General features: G+C 49.1%; 1 protein-coding gene across 1 annotated transcript; it reads left to right on the forward strand.

The window, feature by feature from the left end:
• The first annotated feature begins 2,905 nt into the window (after window positions 1-2,905).
• Window positions 2,906-20,059, forward strand: LOC105064768 (uncharacterized). The gene is made up of 5 exons (XM_074346333.1): window positions 2,906-3,036; window positions 17,807-17,935; window positions 18,042-18,781; window positions 19,003-19,179; window positions 19,767-20,059. The coding sequence occupies exons 3-5, from the start codon at window positions 18,235-18,237 to the stop codon at window positions 19,823-19,825; spliced, it is 783 nt and encodes a 260-aa protein (XP_074202434.1). The 5' UTR covers window positions 2,906-3,036; window positions 17,807-17,935; window positions 18,042-18,234; the 3' UTR covers window positions 19,826-20,059.
• Window positions 20,060-21,381: the final 1,322 nt, after the last annotated feature.

The raw sequence follows: 21,381 nt of genomic DNA on the forward strand, positions 1-21,381 counted from the left end.
TGGGAGCTACTACTTAGTGGGTCCCCAATACTCCATTACTCTCAGTGCAATCCAAATTCATAAATGCTTTTTTAATATGCATGCATTAAAAAGTTTCTGAGTTAATCAGATAAAGATGCCGCACAGTTGACAGCATCGACTATGGAACTGGACTGCCTGAATTAGATCCTGTTTCTACTACGTACAAAAGCTTTGCCACTTTGGGTAAATCCAGTAACTGCTCTGGGCCTTAACTTTCTGATTTGTTAAACAGGGATAATGACATTAGAACTTACTTCACAGAATTGCTATGAGGATTAACTGTACTAATATTTGTAAAGAAATTAGAACAATGCTTGGCATATGCAAATACCCTGAATGAAATTAGATGAAATCTTCCTTTTTTGACAAAGGTTATGTTACAGCTAATTGAGCAGAAAGTACAGGATGGATTTTATTTTTAATTGGTGCCATCATTTTGTTACCTTCTAGATCCTACTTCTTATTCAATTTTACATTTTTCTTTGTCCTACAACCAAATGCAGCACTAAACCAAAAAAAGGGATGGGGGGTTCTATTTTATCTCAGATCTATACTTACCATGGTGGCCCTGCTGTCATCATCGTCATTCTGATCATCAGACTGTCTTCATTCTTAAGATATTTACTCAGAAGTCTGATGACAGTTCTAAGCTTGCTCTTCTCCGCCCCTTACTCTGTAAAAGGACAGGCCAGCCAGGCACTTTGTGTGCCCTACTGCTGCTCAAAGCAACTGCTTCACCACTCAAAGAGGCAATATTTAAAAAAGAATAACCTACCTAATTAAAAAGTTTAAAAAAGCTAGTCTCAGTGAATAGAAACTTTGTTCTTACACTATTTCAGACTTCTCAATGCACACAGGAGTCAAACAAATGTCACACCTACACCTATTTGTAACCAACTAGACAAGCAGACTCAATAAGCAGAAGTTAAACAGCTCTACAGCTTCTTTTGAAGAAGAAACATGACTTTTTCTGATTGTCAAAAGTAGAAAACAAAGAATCCCAGGAGACACTATGAGGACAGGCCGTCCGCTGCTAGAATCATTCTAACCATCAGTGATTTCATTATTAGAAATTATTCTCTCTTCCTGTCTCAGGACATTGGATACACACGTGGCTTTAAATTATCAAGTGCACATCTAGAATGACTTGTTTTAAGTAGGCCTCCCTGAGTTGACCGGCCACTAATTAAAATAAATTATTCTGGACACAGTTTCTTGTAAGTGGAGGCTTTAGGAGCAAAGCAAAATAGTGAAAGATTCCATCTCAGGCTCACTCCAAAAGGCCAGCTGCTGCGAGGGCTGGGCGGTGAAGTTACAGCTGAGCGATGAAAACATGTTCCTAATGGACATGCTGATCAGTAGACAGAAAGTGAAGAAGGAAGATGCGCCTGAGTGTCTAGAAGTTTCCAACACTTAATTCAAATAGCCATATGGAAAAATTTGAGGCAAATTTGAAGAAAATTGGAAAAGTATATTGGGTTCAGACACTCACTTTAAAGATAAAATGAAACCTTAGAATTAAGAAATAACACTAATTAAAATCTATTCTAACTACTGAGTTAATCTCTTCTGCAATATTTCTGAAATTCTCACTTTCTCCTTGGTCACAACCCATGACAGGAAATTCACCAATTCTTACATTTTTAGGGCAATACATTCTATTTGGACCATCCTAACACTTACAAAATTCCACTCTCTATGGAACCAGTCTCCACTCATGTATCTGGACTGGCCTTGGTTGTGACTCTCATTAGTTTCATGTTGTCTAACTCCAAGACATCCATGGAATATTTTAAAATGTGATCTTACCCAGCTGGCCTCTACTAGGTCTTTTCTTGTGTCCTTGGAATCCTCCTTTCAGTTGCCTCTTTGTCATATGACATCACTCTGAGGGATTTTTATAAGCCGGACATTCCTCTCTCTGCTGAACCCCCGTTCCTCAATGTTCATTTAAGTGAGTTTTCTGAAGACAGTAATATTGATGCCAAAAAGAATGGTTTCTTCTTCTCTTCAGTTTAATACTTCTCAAGCCAAAGGTAGAATTCTCTGGTTTATCAGCTTTATCCATGTACTTAATTATTTTTTCCAGTTTTATCAGGTAGAATTATTACAGTTTGACTGCACATACACATTATAGTGCATGTAGACACATATATACAAAATACTGCACATTTTTTAAGTCTGTATATGTACGGATCATTGTTTTGAAGAACAGATTAGAGCTTTAGGTTTTAAACTTACATCATTACCAAAGGAATAAAGCCAGCCACAAAATAAGAATCAACAGGATGTGGTGATCCAGTCAAAAAGGACAGTCGGGTGTGGACTAGGGCGGCCTCTGCTTCCGCATATTCGCGGGGCGCACGTCTGGCGGTCAGCCTGCCCCTGGGAGGCAGACGCGGTGCTGTCAGGGTGCGGGGCCCGCGGCATCGGAGGCGGCGGTGGGGAGAGGGGTCTGCCTCTGTGATCCTGTGGGTTTGCTCCCATCTCCCCTGCGTCCTGTCCTGGGTGCGGCCTCTGCTTCCCCAGGTTCGCGGGACGCAGGTGACAGGTCAGTCTGCTCCTGGGAGGCGGGCGCGGTGCGGTCAGTGTGCGGGGACGGGGGCGACGACAGCGGGAAATGGGAGCAAATCCCCGCGCTCGCTCAGAGCAGCCCCAATCCCGCCAATGCTTCCGCAGCCCCCTGACGGCGCAGCGCCCGCCTTCCAGGAGCAGGATGACCTGTCACCTGAGTCCTGAGAACCTGGGTAGCACAGGACGAGCCCAGGGCAGGCTGCGGAGGAGTTAGAAGCAAATCCACAGGCTCGCATAGGCAGATCCCTAAACCCGCCGCTGCCGCCTCTGACCGCATGGCGCCCGCGTCCTGGGAGCAGGCTGACCTGGGGACGTGCCTGGGGCAGCAGAGGCCGCCCCCAGGCCCTGCCGCGGGGATGACGGGGAGAAATCGACCAGCTCACCAGGGGCAGCTCCCCTCTTCTCGCCGCTGCCCCAGGTTCGCAGGACACTTGTTTCCAGGTCAGTGGGCTCCCGGGAGGCAGGCGCGGTGTGTTCAGGGGGCGGCTGCGGGGAGGGGTGCTGCCCCAGGAGGAGCAGGTGGCCTTGCTCCCGTCTTCCCCCAGGCCTATCTTGGGAGCGGCCTCGCCTCTGCCTCGCAGGACCCACGTCTTCATGGTAGGCTGCTCCTGGGAGGAGGGCGCAGCGCGGTCAGGGGGCAGCGTCAGCGGCAGACAGGGACTTTAGGCGGACTGGGCTCTGGCCTAGGGTAACAGCTCTCCTTTCTAACCTTGCTTCCGTCAGTTGGTGGCTGTAGCCGCTTTTCCTTTAGAGGTTATGACCAGATACTGAACGTAGATTTCTATGCTATACAGAAACCACTATATGTAAATTCTGTTGTTACATACAGTGGCTAGCATTTGTAAATCTCAAACTCCCAAATTTATCCCTTCTCACCCGGTTTCCCTGGTAACCATAAGATTGTTTACTAAGTCTGCAAGTATGTTTCTGTTTTGTAGATGAGTTCATAGTGTCTTTTTTTTAGATTGCGCATATGAGTGATATCATATGGTATTTTTCTTCCTGTTTCTGACTCACTTCACTTCGAATAACAATCTCTAGATCAAACCATGTTGCTGCAAATGGCATTATTTTATCCTTTTTATGGCAGAGTAGTATTCCATTGTATAAATATACCACCTCTTCTTTATCCAGTCATCTGTTGATGGACATTTAGGCTGTTTCCATGTCTTGGCTATTGTAAATAGTGCTGCTATGAACATTGGGATGCAGGTGTGTTTTTGAATTCGGGTTCCTTGTGGATATCTGCCCAGGAGTGGGATTAGTGAGTCATATGGTAAGTCTATTCCTAGTCTTTTGAGGAATCTCCATACTGTTTTCCACAGTGGCTGCATCAAACTGCAACCCCACCAGCAGTGTAGGAGGGTTCCCTTTTCTCCGTAGCCTCTCCAGCATTTCTCATTTGTGGACTTCTGAATGATGGCCATACTGATTGGTGTGAGGTGATACCTTTTTGTACTTTTGGTTTGCATTTCTCTGATAATTAGTGATACTGAGCATTTTTTCATGTGCCTATTGGTCATTTGTATTTCTTCCTTGGAGAATTGCTTGTGAGTCTTCTGCCAAGTTTTGGATTTGGTTGTTTATTTTTTTCTTATTAAGTCATATGAGCTGTTTATATATTCCAGAGATCAAGCCCTTGTCAGTTTCATCTTTCACAAATATTTTCTCCCATTCCATAGGTTGTCATTTTGTTTTGCTTATGGTTTCCTTTGATGTGCAAAAGCTTGTTAGTTTAATTAGGTCCCATTTGTTTATTTTTGCTTTTATTTCTATTGCTTAGATGGACTGCCCGAGGAGAACATTGCTGAGATGTATATGAGATGGTTTTGCCTATGTTTTCTTCTAGGAGGTTAATTGTGTCTTGCCTAATGTTTAAGTCCTGAATTCATTTTCAGTTTATTTTTGTGTATGGTATAAGGGAGTGTTCTTCTAATTCCCACTCCTTCCCTTCGAGGCTCCTCCCTCCATGCTTTGTCCCTGGTGCTTTACATCTGCAGAGTGGAAAGTCACAGAGAAGGATTGGGTCACCCTGGGGCCAGCCTTCCACTGCGTCCACTGCCCATGTGCAGTTGACCTGCCGTGGCCCCTCTTGTGCCTCCATACCTTCCGCTGTAGATCAGGGCCAGAGGACTCTTGGGGGTCTCCTCAAAGGTGGGCTGAGGTGACATGTTAGGTGCACCTGAGACTCAGAAAGGTCCCGTCCAATGTTCATCTTTCTACTGAGCAGTGGAACCCCAAGTGAAGGGAGCCACACTCAACCCGTCCACACTTGTCAGCATCCCAGGGGAGGAAGCTCCAGGATGGGTGGCTCTGAGGTCCTTGACCTTCAGCTCTGACCCACCCCAATCCCAGCCCTGCCCTTTAACCACCAAGGGCATCCTGTAGTGCAGCCACAAGGAGCTGGAGCCGGGCATGGGCGGCAGCACAGCCAGCTCAGCCCTGCGGTCTCCTGCAGTCCTGAGATGTTCCAAGAGGGTTGTGATCAGCACTGGGCCAGAGGGTGAACTGCGTCTCCAGGAGACCATCAGGCCAGGACATCTGGCAGGACAGCGGGGCCCCCAGGGTCCATGTGGCCTCATGCCAAGGGCTCGGTTGATGACTTTGCTTCCAGGAAACTCCTGGGCCCCAGGCTTGGGAGCCTTTGTTGGAGCTGGGAGCCCCTGTGATCCACCGTGTGAACCGCAGGCAAGCCTTGTTCTGTCACCTTCCCTACCAGTGACCCAATTTTCATCACTCTAAACTGGGGCCCTTTACTGGCTACGTATGTGTGTCCATATGGGGACAGTTGGACAGCAGGTCCAAGATAAATTGGGGCAGTGGCTTAAAGCTCAGGGGTTGGAGTGGCATCGTTGTAAGGGGCTGTGCGTGATGACAGGTGATGGCACTGGGCCTGGAGACGACTGTGCGTGGCCAGGCCTCACGGGTGACTGGCTGTGTGATCCTGGGGAAGCTGCATGGCCTCCCTGGGCCTCAGTTTTCTCATTTGTAGAATGAAGATTCTGCCTTGAGGCACGGACGCCAGTGTGTTCTCTGAAGTGAAGGCATCTGTAGGCAGAGGTGGCCTGTGGGTATGAGGCCCACACCCCCAGAGCCGGGTCCCATGAAGACACAGGGGGACGATCCAGAAGGACTGAGATGGGACGAGAGTGAAACTGGGAAGTGAGGAGAGCCAGCTGTGCCCTGAGAATTAAAGCCCCACGTTCACATGCTGGGGATCTGACTGGAGGACGTGCAAGTCATTCTGAAGGGACAGATGGCCCCCCGGGAGGAGGAGGTGGCTGGATCCATTTATACATGTAAGGGAGGCACAGGTCTGTTTTTTTCAACAATATTGGACGAGCAGTGGGACCCGGTCCCTCCCATCACGCGTGCAGGTTGCTGGGGGCCCTCGTTCCGGGGGAGGGCTCTTCCTGACCCCCTCTACCCTCACTGTCACAGGCTCCTCCTGGGCGGGGGCTGGGGGCCGGGGGCCCTCTGGTTTGTGGGTCTGGGACACGTTGTGACAAGTACAGGCCTGGGTTGGGTTGGTGCTGCCTGCGCCATGTGTGAGGCCGTTTCTGGGTTCCGGGATAGCGAGTCCCACGCGCGTCAGGGCTTCCATCCTCCCCCGGGAGGGCCTTTCCTGGATCCAGGGTTCTGCTGAGCTTGACTTTACACGCCTGACTCCTCTCCCCTTCGGGGGAATCTCACACTTGGACAGGATCAGGGGTACCGTTGCTCAGGCCCCTAAAGCAACCCTAATCCCTCGGCAGACTGGGGCCGGGGTGGGCAGGGCGAAGGGCACTTAGTGTATTTGGGGGTGGGGGGACACAAAGGAGACAGCATCCTTCCTCCTCCCTCCGCCTGGCCACCCCAACCTGGTGGCGGGCGTGGGACCGCTGAGGCCCCGGGAGGCGGCTGAGGAGTCTTTATGCTTCGGCTTTGTAACCGGGCAGCTGTAAAAACCTATCAGCTGTGCAGCACCTTCTCCTTAAACCACGCTTGGCTGGATTTACAACCCGAGGCCCCTTCTCCAGGGCTGCTCACAGAAAAGGAACAAAGGGGCCCCCACCCCAGCTGGCCTGCCCATTCCCACCCTCTCAACAGAGGCGATATCCGTGCATTGCAGAGAACACGGAAAACCCAGGAAACGGACGAGAAGCCACCTTCAGTGTTTGCGTTGTAGATGGAATTCGTCACAGTGTGAAGGTGGGTTTAGCTGGGGAGCATGGAGTGTTCAGGAGAGGAAACATCCCGAAGAGGAGAACTTAGGACGGGGAGACCCCGGCGGGTTTGAGAGAATGTACGTTAGATGTGCAGGCATCTTTGTGCATTGGTTCACCCAGACAGCCCGCAGTTTACTGAGGACATACTGTGTGTCACGTGCTTCTCTGGGAGTGGGGAATATGGCCCTGGGTATGACAGACAAGGTCTGTGCCCCAAGGAGTCCCCAGAACAGACAAGATGACAAGGGGTCAGTCCTGGGACGGTGAGAAGCCTAGGGGCTGGACGGGCTGCCCAGTGTGGCTGGGGTGGTGGGAAGTCAGGGAAGGCTTCCTGGAAAAAGTGACATCATTCAGCATGTTATCTGTCAGTGCCTGCTTTGTGCAGAAATTGAGATTAGTGTTGGGGATATGGGAGAGACAGGACCCTGAACAATTCTAAGATCTAAGAGAGGAGCTGGAGTTGAGGGAGATGGAAAGTGGGTTCCAAGGGTCAGCAGAGATGAGTCAACATGAAGGGTAGGCAGGAGCAGGCCCAGTTCAAGGCCTCCTAACACCCTGCCCCGTGGAATGTGGAATTGTTATCTCCAATTGACACACAAGGTAATGGAGGCAGGGGCTTCACAGCTCCTAAGTGAGCAGGCTGGGATTCAAACCCAGGCCTGCAGATGCCCGTTCAGCCCTCGCTCAGGTCTGCCTGGATCTCCTTACACCCGGGGCTCCGGGATGGGTACCGTGTCCAGGATGACAGGTGGGTTTGTTGGCCAGCTCTGCCATCAGCCTTCCGTCTTTATTGGCTGGGATGCCGAAGGGCCAGAATCCCCCAGCCTGACCCACTATGCGAATCATCTGGCATTTTCCTTCAGGCACTTGCCCAGCTTTGAGAGTGCAGCTGAGCCATTGCTTGATCTTTCTCTGACCCAAATGAACTGGGTAGCCATTTGCCCAATAAAGTGAGAGATAAAGCCTTTGTTCAGATTTAAAATGGGAGTGTTGATGCAGGCATGGGAAAGCCATTGTTTCTGGAATAGAGCGGGGTACTAGTCCGAGGCACCTCCATCCTTATCTCGACAGCCTCTGCAGTTAGTGCTGGTACCACCCACTCCATCCTGTAGATAAGAAAGCTGAGGCTCAGAGAGGTCAGGCTTCTTGCCCAGGGTTGCACAGCCAGCAGGGAGGTGGAAACGGTATTCAGCCCCAGCTTTGCGTGATTCTAAAGCAAGTGCCGCGTCCACCACACCCTGCATCTCCTGGAGCTGATTTTGCTGCTGCAGGAAACTCCACCCCCCAGAGCCATCTCGATGAAAGAAAATGAAGGGGGATCCTGCAGAAACTCAGCTCAGAAGCTCTGCTGGCAGCCTCTGTGTGCAGGTTGGGATCAGCCTCTTTTCATTCCTCACTGGCCCTGGGGGCCCCATTCCCGCTATCAGGACCCGCCGTTTCTCTAGAAATTGTAGCCCCCCAGCATCTGATGTCTGCTGAAAGTGGAAGAGAAGATTCCGGTCTCTCAGAACAGGCCCTGTGGGAGACATCGCCCATTTTCCAGAACTCTCGGACAGGGGCTCAGGTGACCTGGAGCTCCAGGACTTAGAGATTCGCTTCCCTGCCGAATCTGTCGTCCTCCTGTCTGCGCTGTGCACCTCGCCCTGCCGTGCGCGGGGGCTGGATGTCCTGACGGGGGAGCCCCTCCCCGTGGAGGCCCGGGGTAGGGCAGTGGAGGGGCACGGGGCCGGCTGGGGGCAGGGGGCCGCAGGGTCGAACGCCCCCTGTCTGTACAGCTCTGTCGTCCGAGCACATTGCGGGGAGCGCTGGGCCCAGCCATGAGGCCGGCAGCCGCTGCGCGCTCGGGGCAGCAGTGGGAGCTGGACTCTGGAGTCAGACAGTGCACGTGCATCCACACGCCACTGCTCTCACACCTTGTGGCGTGGGGTGAGCTGCTTAATCTCTGTGTTTCCATTTCTTCTTCTGTAAAATGGAGACGATAAAACTGACTCAGGCCCGGGGGTTGTGTGAAGCTTCAATAAGTTAATTCACATAAAACACTTAGTGCTCGGGCCACAGCCAGTGGCAGCTCTGGTCATCGCCGTGGTCATGATCATAGTCACCGTATCCTCTCTGCAGCCCACCCAGGAGCTCCCATCATCTCAACGAGCCCGGGTCATCTCCCTGAGCCCGCGTCATCTCCCTGAGCCAACATCTCCCAAGCCAACATCATCTCCCCAAGTCTGAATCATCTCTCCAAGCCCACATCTTTCCACACTCACATTTTTCCAAGCCCACATCAGCTCTCCAAGTCCACGTCATCTCCCTGAACCTGTGTTGTGTCCCCTAGCCGGCATCACGTCCCAGAGCCCGTGTCGTGTCAGTCAGTCCACATCATGTCCACAAGTCCGAAAACTGTCTGCGAGCCCGCGTCATCTCCCCGAGCCTGTGTCATGTCCCCAAGCCCACATCTCCCCAAGCCCGCATCATGTCCCCAAGCCCGCATCATGTCCCCAAGCCCACATCTCCCAAAAGGCACATCATTTCCCCAAGCCTGCATCATATCCCAAGCCCGCATCATCTAGCCGAGCCCGCATCACGTTCCCAAGTCGGCGAAGTATCTGCGAACCTGCATCATTTACGGACACCCGTGTCATCTCCCGGAGCCGCATCATCTCCCCAAGCCCGCATTATCTCCCCAAGCAACCAACTCCGCAAGACACATAGTCTCCCCAAGCCCACATAATCTCCCCAAGCCCGCGTCATCTCCCGAACCCAATCATCTCCCCAAGCCCACGTCATCTCCGCAAGACCGCATCATCTCCCCAAGCCCGCATTATCTCCCCAAGCCCATGTCTCCCAAAAGGCACATTATCTCCCCAAGCCCGCATCATTTACACAGGCCCTCATCATCTCGCCAAGCCAACATGATCTCCCTAAGCTCACATCAACTCCCCTAGAGCACATAGTCTCCCCAAGCCTGCATTATTGCCCCAAGCAAACATCTCCCCAAGCCCACATAGTCTCCCCAAGCCCACATCGTCTCCCCAAGCCCGCAACGTTTCCGAAGCCCGCATCATCTAGCCGAGCCTGTGTCATGTCCCCAAGCCAGCGTAATATCTGAAAGCCCGCGTCATTTACACAGTCCCGCATCATCTCGCCAAGCCAACATGATCTCCCCAAGCTCACATCAACTCCCCTAGAGCACATAGTCTCCACAAGCCCGCATCATGTCCCCAAGCCCACATCATCTCCCCAAGCCCACATCTCCCAAAAGGCACATCATCTCCCCAAGCCTGCATCATTTCCCAAGCCCGCATCATCTAGCCGAGCCCGCATCATGTTCCCAAGTCGGCGTAGTATCTGCGAGCGTGCATCATTTACGCACGCCCATGTCATCTCCCGGAGCCACATCATCTCCCCAAGCCCGCATTCTCTCCCCAAGCAAACATCTCCCCAAGCCACATAGTCTCCCCAAGCCCATGTCATCTCCCGAAGCCCAATCATCTCCCCAAGTCCACATCATCTCCCCAAGCCCGCATCATCTCACTAAGCCCGCATCATCTCCCCAAGCCACGTCATCTCCCCAAGCCAACATCTCCCCAAGCCAACATCATCTCCTCAAGTCTGAATCATCTCTCCAAGCCCACATCTTTCCAAACCCACATCTTTCCAAGCCCACATCAGCTCTCCAAGTCCATGTCATCTCCCTAAACCTGTGTTGTGTCCCCCGGCCGGCGTCATGTCCCAGAGCCCGTGTCGTCTCAGTCAGCCCACATCATGTCCACAAGCCCAAAAACTTTCTGCGAGCCCGCATCATCTCCCTGAGCCTGTGTCATGTCCCCAAGCCCACATCTCCCCAAGCCCGCATCATGTCCCCAAGCCCACATCATCTCCCCAAGCCCGCATCGACTCCCCAAGCCCACATCATGTCCCCAAGACAAATCATCTCCCCAAGCCCGCATGATCTCCCAAGCCCACATCATCTCCCCAAGCCCACATCGACTCCCCAAGTCCACATCATCTCCCCAAGCCCAATCATCTCCTCAAGCCCGCATCATGTTTCCAGGCCCACATGTACCCAAGCCGACCTCATCACCCTAAGCCCGCATCATCTCCCCAAGCCCACATCATCTCCCCAAGTCCACATCATCTCCCCAAGCCCAATCATCTCCTCAAGCCCGCATCATCTTCCCAAGGCAAAATCTCCCAAAAGGCACATTATCTCCCCAAGCCCGCATCATTTCCCAAGCCGACATCATCTAGCCGTGCCTGTGTCATGTCCCCAAGCCGAGTAGTATCTGCAAGCCTGCATCATTTGCACAGACCCGCATCATCACGCCAAGCCAACATCATCTCCCCAAGCCCGCATCAACTCCCCAGGCCCACATGATCTCCTAAGCCCACGTCATCTCCCAAAGCCTGCATCATCTCCCTGAGCCCACAGCGTATCTGCACGACCGCTTCATCACCCCAAGCCCGAGTCATTTCCCACAGTCCAATCATCTCCCAAGCCTGCATCACTCCCCAAGCCGAAGTCATCTCCCTGAACCCGTGTCGTGAACCTGAGCCGGTGTCATGTCCTCCAGCCCACGTCATGTCAGCGAGCCCAAGTCATGTCTGCGAGTCTGAAAAATGTCTGCAAGCCAGCATCAACTCCCTAAGCACCCATCATCTCCTTGAGCCCACGTCATCTCCCCGAGCTGGTATCATGTCCTCGAGCCCGTGGCATATCCCCGAGCCGATGCCGTATCAGGGAGCCCACATCATCTCCACGAGCCGGGGTCATCTCCCTGAGCCCACGTCATCTCCCCGAGCCAATATATCCCCAAGCCAACATCATCTCCCCAAGTCTGAATCATCTCTCCAAGCCCACATCTTTCCAAACCCACATCTTCCCAAGCCCACATCAGCTCTCCAAGTCCACGTCATTTCCCTGAACCTGTCTTGTGTCCCCTAGCCGGCATCACGTCCCAGAGCCCGTGTCATGTCAGTGAGCCCACATCATGTCCACAAGCCCGAAAACTGTCTGCGAGCCCGCGTCATCTCCCCGAGCCTGTGTCATGTCCCCAAGCCCACATCTCCCCAAGCCCGCATCATGTCCCCAAGCCCGCATCATGTCCCCAAGCCCACATCATCTCCCCAAGCCCACATCTCCCAAAAGGCACATCATTTCCCCAAGCCTGCATCATATCCCAAGCCCGCATCATCTAGCCGAGCCCGCATCACGTTCCCAAGTCGGTGAAGTATCTGCGAACCTGCATCATTTACGGACACCCGTGTCATCTCCCGGAGCTGCATCATCTCCCCAAGCCCGCATTATCTCCCCAAGCAACCAACTCCGCAAGACACATAGTCTCCCCAAGCCCACATAATCTCCCCAAGCCCGCGTCATCTCCCGAACCCAATCATCTCCCCAAGCCCACATCATCTCCGCAAGACCGCATCATCTCCCCAAGCCCGCATCATCTAGCCGAGCCCGCATCATGTTCCCAAGTCAGCGTAGTATCTGTGAGCCTGCACCATTTACGCACGCCCATGTCACCTCCCGGAGCCGCATAATCTCCCCAAGCCTGCATTATCTCCCCAAGCAAACATCTCCCCAAGCCCACATATCCTCCCCAAGTCCGCATCATCTTCTCAAGCCCACATCATCTCCCTAAGCCCGCATTATCTCCCTAAGCTCAATCATCTTCTCAAGCCCAAATCTCCCAAAATGTACATTATCTCCCCAAGCCTGCATCATTTCCCAAGCCCGCATCATCTCCCCAAGCCAACATGATCTCCCCAAGCTCACATCATCTCCCCAAGCCCGCATGATCTCCCTCAGCCCACAGCATATCTGCAAGACCGCTTAATCACTGCAAGCCCGAGTCATCTCCCAAAGCCCCCAAGACTAAACATTTGATTATCTTATTCTGCTCACTACCCCTTTTTAAAAAAATGAAGTATAGTTGATTTACAATGTCATATTAATTTCTGGTGGACGGCACAGTGATTCAGTTACACATACACATATGAATATACACATTCCTTTTCATATCCTTTTTCATTTTAGGCTCTTATAAGCTGTTTAATGTAGCTCCCTGTGCTGTACAGTAGGACCTTGTTGTTTTACATACAGTCGTTTATATAATATCTATTTTACATGCAGTAGTTGACATCTGCTAATCTCAAACTCCCAGTTTATGTCCCCCTCTTTCCCCTGGTAACTTTAATTTTGTTTCCTATGTCTGTGAGTCTGTTTCTGTTTTATAAATAAGCTCATTTGTGTCATTTTTTTCTACATATAAGTGATATCATAAGGGATTTGTCTTTCTCTAACTGACTTCACTTGCTATGATAATCTCTAGGTCCACCCACATTGCTGCAAATGGCATTATTTTATTACTTTTTATGGCTGAGTAGTATTCCATCATGTATATATATACCACTTCTTCTTTATCCAGTCATCTGTCAATGAGCATTTAGGTTACTTCCAGCTCTTGGCTACTGTAAATAGTGCTTCTATGGACACTGGGGTGCATGTATCTTTTCAAATTAGAGTTTCCTCCTGATATATGCACAGGCATGGAATTGCTGCATCATATGGTAAGTCTATTAGTTTTTTAAGGAACCTCCATACTATTTTCCACAGTGGCTGCACCACACTGCATTTCCACCAGCCGTGCAGGAGGGTTCCCTGTTCTCCACACCCTCTCCAGCACTTACCATGTGTCTCCCAGTGCCTTTTTAATCCAACAAATGGACAGATACCTCCTTCCCCATCTTCTGTTCAGAATGTTCACATCTTTCTAAAGTTCGGCAAGTTTCTAATTTCAGGAGGTAAACGTATTTTTGTCTACTAGACGGAGCTAGAATCTTATTTCTGCAGCTTCCTGTGCACCCTATTCCTGGTGTCACAATTAAGAGGTACAGTGGCCTTTGTCTTATAATTCTGGGGACACTTTTCCAAAGCAGTCTTCATCTTAACATTCCCCACATAAAAAAATTTTTTTTAGTTAAAACAAACAAACAAAAACATTCCCTACAGATGACCAAGTAGGTAAACGGGAAAAATGAAAGAAGAGAACTTCCAAGTTCACCTACTGATCATGTTTCAGCATAACTACCATTACAAAATAATGCCATTTTCAGCAACATGGATGGACCTGGAGAATGTCATTCTAAGTGAAGTAAGCCAGAGAAAGAAAAATACCATATGGTATCACTTATATGTGAAACCTAAAAAAAAGACAAAGAAACTTATCTACAAAACAGGAACAGACTCACAGACACAGAAAACAAACTTCTGGTTATGGGGGTGGGGGTAGGAAGAGGGAGGGAAGGGATAAATGGGAGTTTGAGATTTGCAGATACTAACTACTATATATAAAATAGATAACAAGTTCATACTGTATAGCACAGGGAACTATATTCAATATCTTGTAGTAACTTACAGTGAAAAAGAATATGAAAATGAATATATGTATGTTCCTATATGACTGAACTATTGTGCTGGACACCAGAAACCTACACAACATTGTAAACTGAGTAGACTTCAATAAAATATATATATATATACATATATATATATATATATAAACAACTACCATTATTTGAGAGGAATCTCACAGCTGTGCTCAGAGCCTGGGGTGGGGGTGGGGGTGGTTCTGGGTGCAGGCAGCTCCTTCCCTCAGTTGTCCAAGATGGTTTAGGAGACTCTGTAGCCAGAGGTCAAGAACAACTCCTTTTCTTTACCAGGTCCTAAACTGATTGATTTGTCTTTTAAAATAGCTGTGAGTCTAAGATTGAGAACTTTATTGACATGTTGTTCAAAACCAGATTTGATGAAATCCTTTTATTTGACACTCAGAATATTTGGTAATAATCAGATATTACTCACATTGGTTTCACAGTCCCCTGCTAGTGAGGTTTTATTTGGTAGGGGGGAGTAATTTTGTTTGCTTATTTACTTTTCTATTATTTTGCATTCTATTTTATTGAAGTATAGTCAGTTTATAATGTGTCAGTTTCTGGTGTACAGCATGTTTCAGTCATACATATACATACATATATTTTTTCAGATTCTTTTTGATTATAGGTTATTACAAGCTACTGAATATAGTTCCCTGTGCTCTACAGTAGGACCTTGTTGTTTATCTATTTTATATATAGTAGCAGTATCTATAAATCTCGAACTCCCAGTTTATCCCTTCCCACCCCTTTTCCTCCTAGGTAACCAAAAGTTCGTTCTCTATGTCTGTGAGTCTGTCTGTTTTGTAAATAAGTTCATTTGTGTCTTTTTTTTTTTTGATTCCACATACAAGTGATATCATATGGGATTTTCTTTTTCTTTCTGACTTACTTCACTTAGAATGATGATCTTCAGGTCCCTCCATGTTGCTGTAAATGGCATTATTTTATTTACTTTTTTATGGCTGAGTAGTATTCCACTATATACGTATACCACTTCTTTATCCATTTATGTGTTAATAGATATTTAAGGTTGTTTATATGTTTTGGCTATTGTAAATAGTGCTGCTGTGAACATTGGGGTGCATGTGTCTTTTCAAATTAGAGTTTTCTCTGGATATATGCCCAGGAGTGGGATTATTTATTCATTTTTAATGGCAGTACTAGGGACTGAATCCAGGACCTTGTGCATGCTAAGCAGACACTCTACCACCGAGCTATACCCTCCCCTCTTTATTGACTTGAATTGTCTGAGAATTTAGAAAGTCGCAGCCCTGTCTCTTCTTTCTAGCAGTAGATTGAGAAGAGAGGCTGGTTGATGGCCAAGCCCACGGACATAGCCTGGTTACAGATCCCTGGGGGGTGAGGAAACTGCTTCTCATCTCATTCCTGAGAAAGGGATTACATTCAAAGAACAGTTTATCTCTTGTTCAGGGCACTGATGTGCTGCTTTTCTTTACGTGCTAATAAAAACATCACAAAGTAGAAAAGTGGAGGGTATAATTCAAGTGGTAGAGCGCATGCTTAGCATGCTGAGATCCTGGGTTCAATCCCCAGTACTGCCATTAAAAAACATAATAAATAAATGAATGAATAAGTAACCTAATTACCTTCCCGTACCAAAAACCAAACCAAAACAAACAGAACATTACAAAGTGGTCAACAGGATCACGAATAGAGCAAGTGAAAGATTAAAAAGAAATTTTTGGGGCGGAGGTAATTAAGTGTACTTATTTATTTATTTAATGGAGGTACAGGGGATCGAACCCAGGACGTCATACATGTTAAGCATGTGCTCTACCGCTGAGCTATACCCTCCCCCTGAGCAAGTTAAAGATTCTGAAGGACATGTCATTTCCTCATCCCTCTGCCCTCTGCCCTGTGGGATGCAAGCTGAGTACATTCTCTTTTAGAAGGGAGCGCACGGCCCCACACTTAATGTCCCGCTCTTCTAGTTGTGTTTATCAAACCCTTTTTCTTGTATATAGGAAGAATTGTCACCTGGGGAATGGACTCCGGCTAGTTCAAGGGCTTCCCGGTACAACAGCTGCTTAAAACCTTGGCTCCACAGAAGGGCAACAGCCACTGTGGACGGTGGTCTGCTACGAGACAAAAGCAAAGCAAAAAGAACAACATCAACTACCAACAACAACAAAAACACCCCTACCTCCCTGGTACTTTCATCCTCCTGGGCAGCTTTAGTCTGTGTAAATGTCCCTCTTTGGTGGACTTTTTCATTTATTAAAATATCTCCCCAGATGGGAGAAGGTACAGCTCTGTGGTAGAGCACGTGCTTAGCATGCATGAGGTTCTGGGTTCAATCCCCAGTACCTCTGTTAAAAATATTTTAAAAAATAGAAATAAATTAAATATTTCCCCACATTTCATTATCACCTTCATGGATCACATTTTAGGAGACTGGCAGGTGGGAAGATTTACTTTCCCTTTGCATCTATAAAGGATGTATTTTATTTAAAACAAAACTTTTCCTGAAACAAGAGGTGATTTTTCTTTTTAATGCAGTGGGTGTGCGTTCCACACTGTTCCCGTCATGTGCTGGGTAAACCAACCGCGCTGCTAAAACAGAAGGCGGGAGACTCACAGGATTTATGGTCTGCCTATTACACAGAAGCCTGTTACTCTGTTTAAGGGATTAAAAAAAGATACCTTGAGATTGGAGGATTGACTAAAAATGTCATTGTCGTTTGAATAGACTTCCTTTGTCGGAAGTTATTCAATTAATGTTGCATTTTAAATATGCACATACAAATATACACAGTATGGAAGGATAACATGACAAATAATATTCCCCTTTCTAACTAATCTTCGTAACATACTCTCAGACTTCTTTTTTCCTTTCCCATATCTGGGCATATAGATTTAACTCATTCCTTTCTATTAAACTTTCTATTAAGAAAAACAGACCAAAAGGAGGTAGAGAAATAGTGTAATGAACCCAGTCTATTGTTCAGCTTCAAAATAATCAGTAATCTTGTTTGTATTATATTACCTACATTGAGATTGTTTAGAGGTAAAGTCTAAACTTTAAAGGTAAAGATGTACCATTTCATTTGTAAATATTTCCTGCTCACCGTTGACCCTTGAACATCACCAGGATTAGGAGAACCGACCCACTACACAGTGGAAAATCCACTGATAACTTACAGTCACCCCTCCGTATACCGGGTTCCTCCCCACCTGCCACTCAGCATTTGTGGAGTCAGCCAACTCCCAAGCCTACTTACTACTGAAAATATCCACGCACAAGGGGACCTGTGCAGTCCAAACCCGTGTTGTTCAAGGGTCAGCTGTATTTAATTTTACTACTAGATCTTAACTTTTTACAGTAGTGTTAGATTTATAGAAAAAAGGAGCCAATAGTAGAGTTCCACACTGTATCTTTTCAGTTTTCCCTATCATTAACAGTCCTCTATAGAGTGTATTATACACACTGTTAATCATCGTTAAAATCAACAATAGTGACACATTACTATGAAACAGTCCCTACTTATTCCCATTTCCTTAATTATTATTATTATTTTTAACCAATTATCCCTTTTGTGTTGCAGGACCCCACATTGCCTGTCATCTCACCACCTCCTTAGGCTCCTCTTGGTTGTCACGTCTTCCCAGACTTGCATAGGTTTTGATCACCTTGACAGTTTTGAGGCGCACAGGCTGCCCCTCCTGGAAGTCGTGTAAGGTTTTCGCCAAGATTAGAGTGGGATTATATGTTTTGGGGAGGAAGATCAAAGAGGTCAAGGACCATTTTCATCACATGCAAATTTCCTCTCTCCAAACAAGTTGTTTCAGGTGTTGGAGCTTCCGTTTCCTGGAAAGAGGTCTTGAATGGTGGGTGCAGGCACTCAGTGAGCGCGGCTCAGGGTCCCACTGCCCGGCTCCGCGGGCTGCAGGTTCCCCCAAGGTGGGCAGGTGTGGTTCCTACAGCTGTGGCTGCGGGAGACCTCAGCCTGGAGAGAAGGGCCTTCTAGAAGACATGGAGGCTTCGAGGACGGTGGAGTCCTCCGAGGCCGCGTGGGTTCCATTCTTCAGCCGCCCGGCTTCCTCCCCTGACCCCCTTCCCAAATTCTCTCCGCTTGGCACCCGAGGAGCCATCGGATCTGCCCCAGCGCACATGGCTATGCAGCCGGCCAGAGACCCTCGCAAACTCAGCCTAGCGGGCCTACGGGTGTTCCAGGGCCCTCAGACGGCAGAGTCGGTGACGGACAGCAACCCTGTTCCGGAACCGCTGGTTCGGAAGGGCGGCGGGGCGGAGGGACGCGGCGGCTGCGGAGGGACGCGGCGGCTGCGGTGGGATGCGGGTCTGGGCGCGCGGAAGGGGCGGGGCCGGAGCCGGAGCCGGAGCCGTGAGCAGCCGCCCTCCCCAGCTCCCTCCCTCCCTCCTGCGCCCTGGCAGATGCTGCTCCCGGTGCCCCACCGGCGCCCGGGGCTTCGTCGTGCCCTAAGTCTGAGGCAGATTCCAGACGACAGTTACAACCCAGAGATCCTTTACGTGGAGCTGTGGATGCTTCCCGTGTTGTTCGGTGAGTGAGCCCGGAGCCAGCGCCCTTGGATGTCCGCGGGTGGCATCCGGTCCGATGCCGCCCACGTTACTTCTCACGGGTGGGGCTCTGTCAGTGCCCCCGAAGTTTCCTGGAATCCTGGACGCTCCGTGGGCCAGTCTGGGCGGACTCCGACCCCGATGGCCCCCTCCCTTCGTGACCCTGGGGCCCGAGGCTCAGCACCCCTCTCCTCCCCTCCCCAGGCCCGGACGGCGAACTGATGACGGCTCTCCACCGGTGGTTCGGGGTCTTACTCGTGGTGAGCGCGGTCCCAGGATGCGGAGTCCTGATCTTCATTATTGGGCCGCCCTTCTACCAGCATCTTACGATGCTCCTCATCGTGGCGGTGTCTTTCCAGCTTCGGATCCGCGAAAACCGAGGTAGGAGTTCCAGGGGTCCCAGCAGGGAATGCTTCCTCCGCCCAGGAGCCCGGGAAGGTGGACTTGCTTGCCGCATCTTTGCGGCTCATTCCAGTTCCTTAGTCTCAGGGCCTGGGACAGTTTCGAAAACAGCCACCAAGTCTTAAAAGTCCCTGGGTGTGTGTCCCAGCTCCCGAGCCGGGAGAGCGAGAAGAGTTTGGGAAGGAGACAGGGGCAGGACCCAAAGGTGAAAATCTAGCACATCTGTGCACTCTGGGCGAGGGTCCTGGAGGGATGTCGGAGCAGCACTTTTAGGGGATGTCCTCCGCAGAGTCTCTTGTGGGCCTGCCCTACCACTTAGATAACTAGGACAGCGGATTTCCAAGCGTAGTCCCAGGACCAGCAGGATCAGCATCACCTGGGAGCTTGTTAGAACTGCAAACTCGGGTGCCCACCCTGACCCACGGAATCTGAAACTGGGGATGGGACCAAGTAATTTGTGTTTTAACACGCCCTGCAGCTAATTCTGTTACACACCAGAGTTTGAAAACCATCGCTCTAGGGTCGTCTCCTCAAAGCCTGCACCCAACCAGCTGCTTTCTTTTTAGCCAGAGCTCGGACCAGACGGCTGCTAAATTCTGCGCGGGCCTCCGGACGCTCGGTTTAAGGCTGGGACCGGTCCTGAATCCCTTATCCTTATCCAGAAGTCGGCTCATGGCGGACCTCACCACAGGGACGGCATTGCTGGGGGATAGAGGCCAGGAGGCTAAGGCGCTATGAAAGATGCAGATGACGATGGGTGTGGAGACCACCATCCTTAATTCTGTCACCTTCAAGTTATTGCAAGCTTGAGCTTTTAAGGAAAGTTTCAGTGGTTTTATAATAAATTATCTTTATTGGTTTTGTCTTTTTTGTTTCTTTTAAAGTGAAAGCAAGTTTATTTAGAGAGATACACACTCCATAGAGAGTGCAGGTGGTCTCAGAAGGCAAGAGAGAGAATGACCCATTGGTTTGTGTTGATCAGTGTTCTTTCCAGGTTATAATGGGAAAAGGCCAAAAAAAAAAAAAAAGTTTCAAAAAGTGTTTTCAGCTCCTCAGAGTGTTAGGGAAGGGGGTGATGGAATCTCTGGAGGAGTCCGCAATACCTTGGCTCTGGAATCAAGCTCACCTTTCCTGCCTGGGTCCCCACCGGAAAGAGCAGGGAGCTTCAGGGAGCAAGATGCCTGTTACGGGGTACAGCCCAGCAGTCCAGGCAGGTGAAGGCCAACAGCTGTTCCTCGGTTGGGGTACTCCGGCTCTCTGCTAGCTTTTCAGGAACAATTCAGCTGCAGCTATGAGCTCTTTGAAGCCAGTTTGAAGGGAATTGAAGAACTTAAATGGAAACACGTGTGGAATATATCTGGTGAATGTGCTTGATAAGCAGAATTTTTGTATTTTTGTAGAGGTGGGGAACAGAGAAATAGCTGGTGATGGAGAGGGCATTGAGTCAACAATGCTTTTATTTCCCTCAGTAGAATAGGATGGGATGGTGGGCCAGGTGTGATGCTGGGGGAGGGAGAGGCTAACAACCTAGAGGCAGGTGGGGATGATAGCGGCCCTCAAGCCCTGTGAAAGCAGGAGGAAAGCAAACCCAGGGCCCTGGAGGAGGGAGCAGCTTCTGGAAGGGGGAGCATATGTAACAGGAGGCTCACAGGGCAGGACGGGAAGCCTTGTGGAGAGATTCCTTTTGCCTGAGGAGAAAAACTTATCTTTTTTTTAAATTGAAGTATAGTCAGTTTACAATGCTGTGTCAGTTTCTGGTGTACAGCATAATGTTTCAGTCATACGTATACATACATTCCTTTCATATTCTTTTTCATTATAGGTTACTGCAAGATATTAGAAATGGTTCCCTGTGCTATGCAGTAGGACCTTTGCTTATTTATTTTATATAGAGTAGTTGGTATCTGTAAATCTTAAACTCCCAATTTATCCCTTCCCACCCCCTTTCCCCCCAGTAACCATAAGCTTGTTTCCTCTGTCTATGAGCCTTTCTGTTTTGTAAATAAGTTCCGTTATGTCTTTTTTTTTTTTTTAGATTATACATATAAGTGATATCATACGGCGTTTTTCTTTCTCTGTCTGACTTCACTTAGAATGATGATCTCCAGGTCTATCCGTGTTGCTGCAAATGGCATTATTTCATTCTTTTTATGGCTGAATAGTATTCCATTGTATATATAG

The sequence above is a fragment of the Camelus bactrianus genome, chromosome 18 (genome assembly GCF_048773025.1).
Source record: "Camelus bactrianus isolate YW-2024 breed Bactrian camel chromosome 18, ASM4877302v1, whole genome shotgun sequence".
Taxonomy (NCBI): domain Eukaryota; kingdom Metazoa; phylum Chordata; class Mammalia; order Artiodactyla; family Camelidae; genus Camelus; species Camelus bactrianus.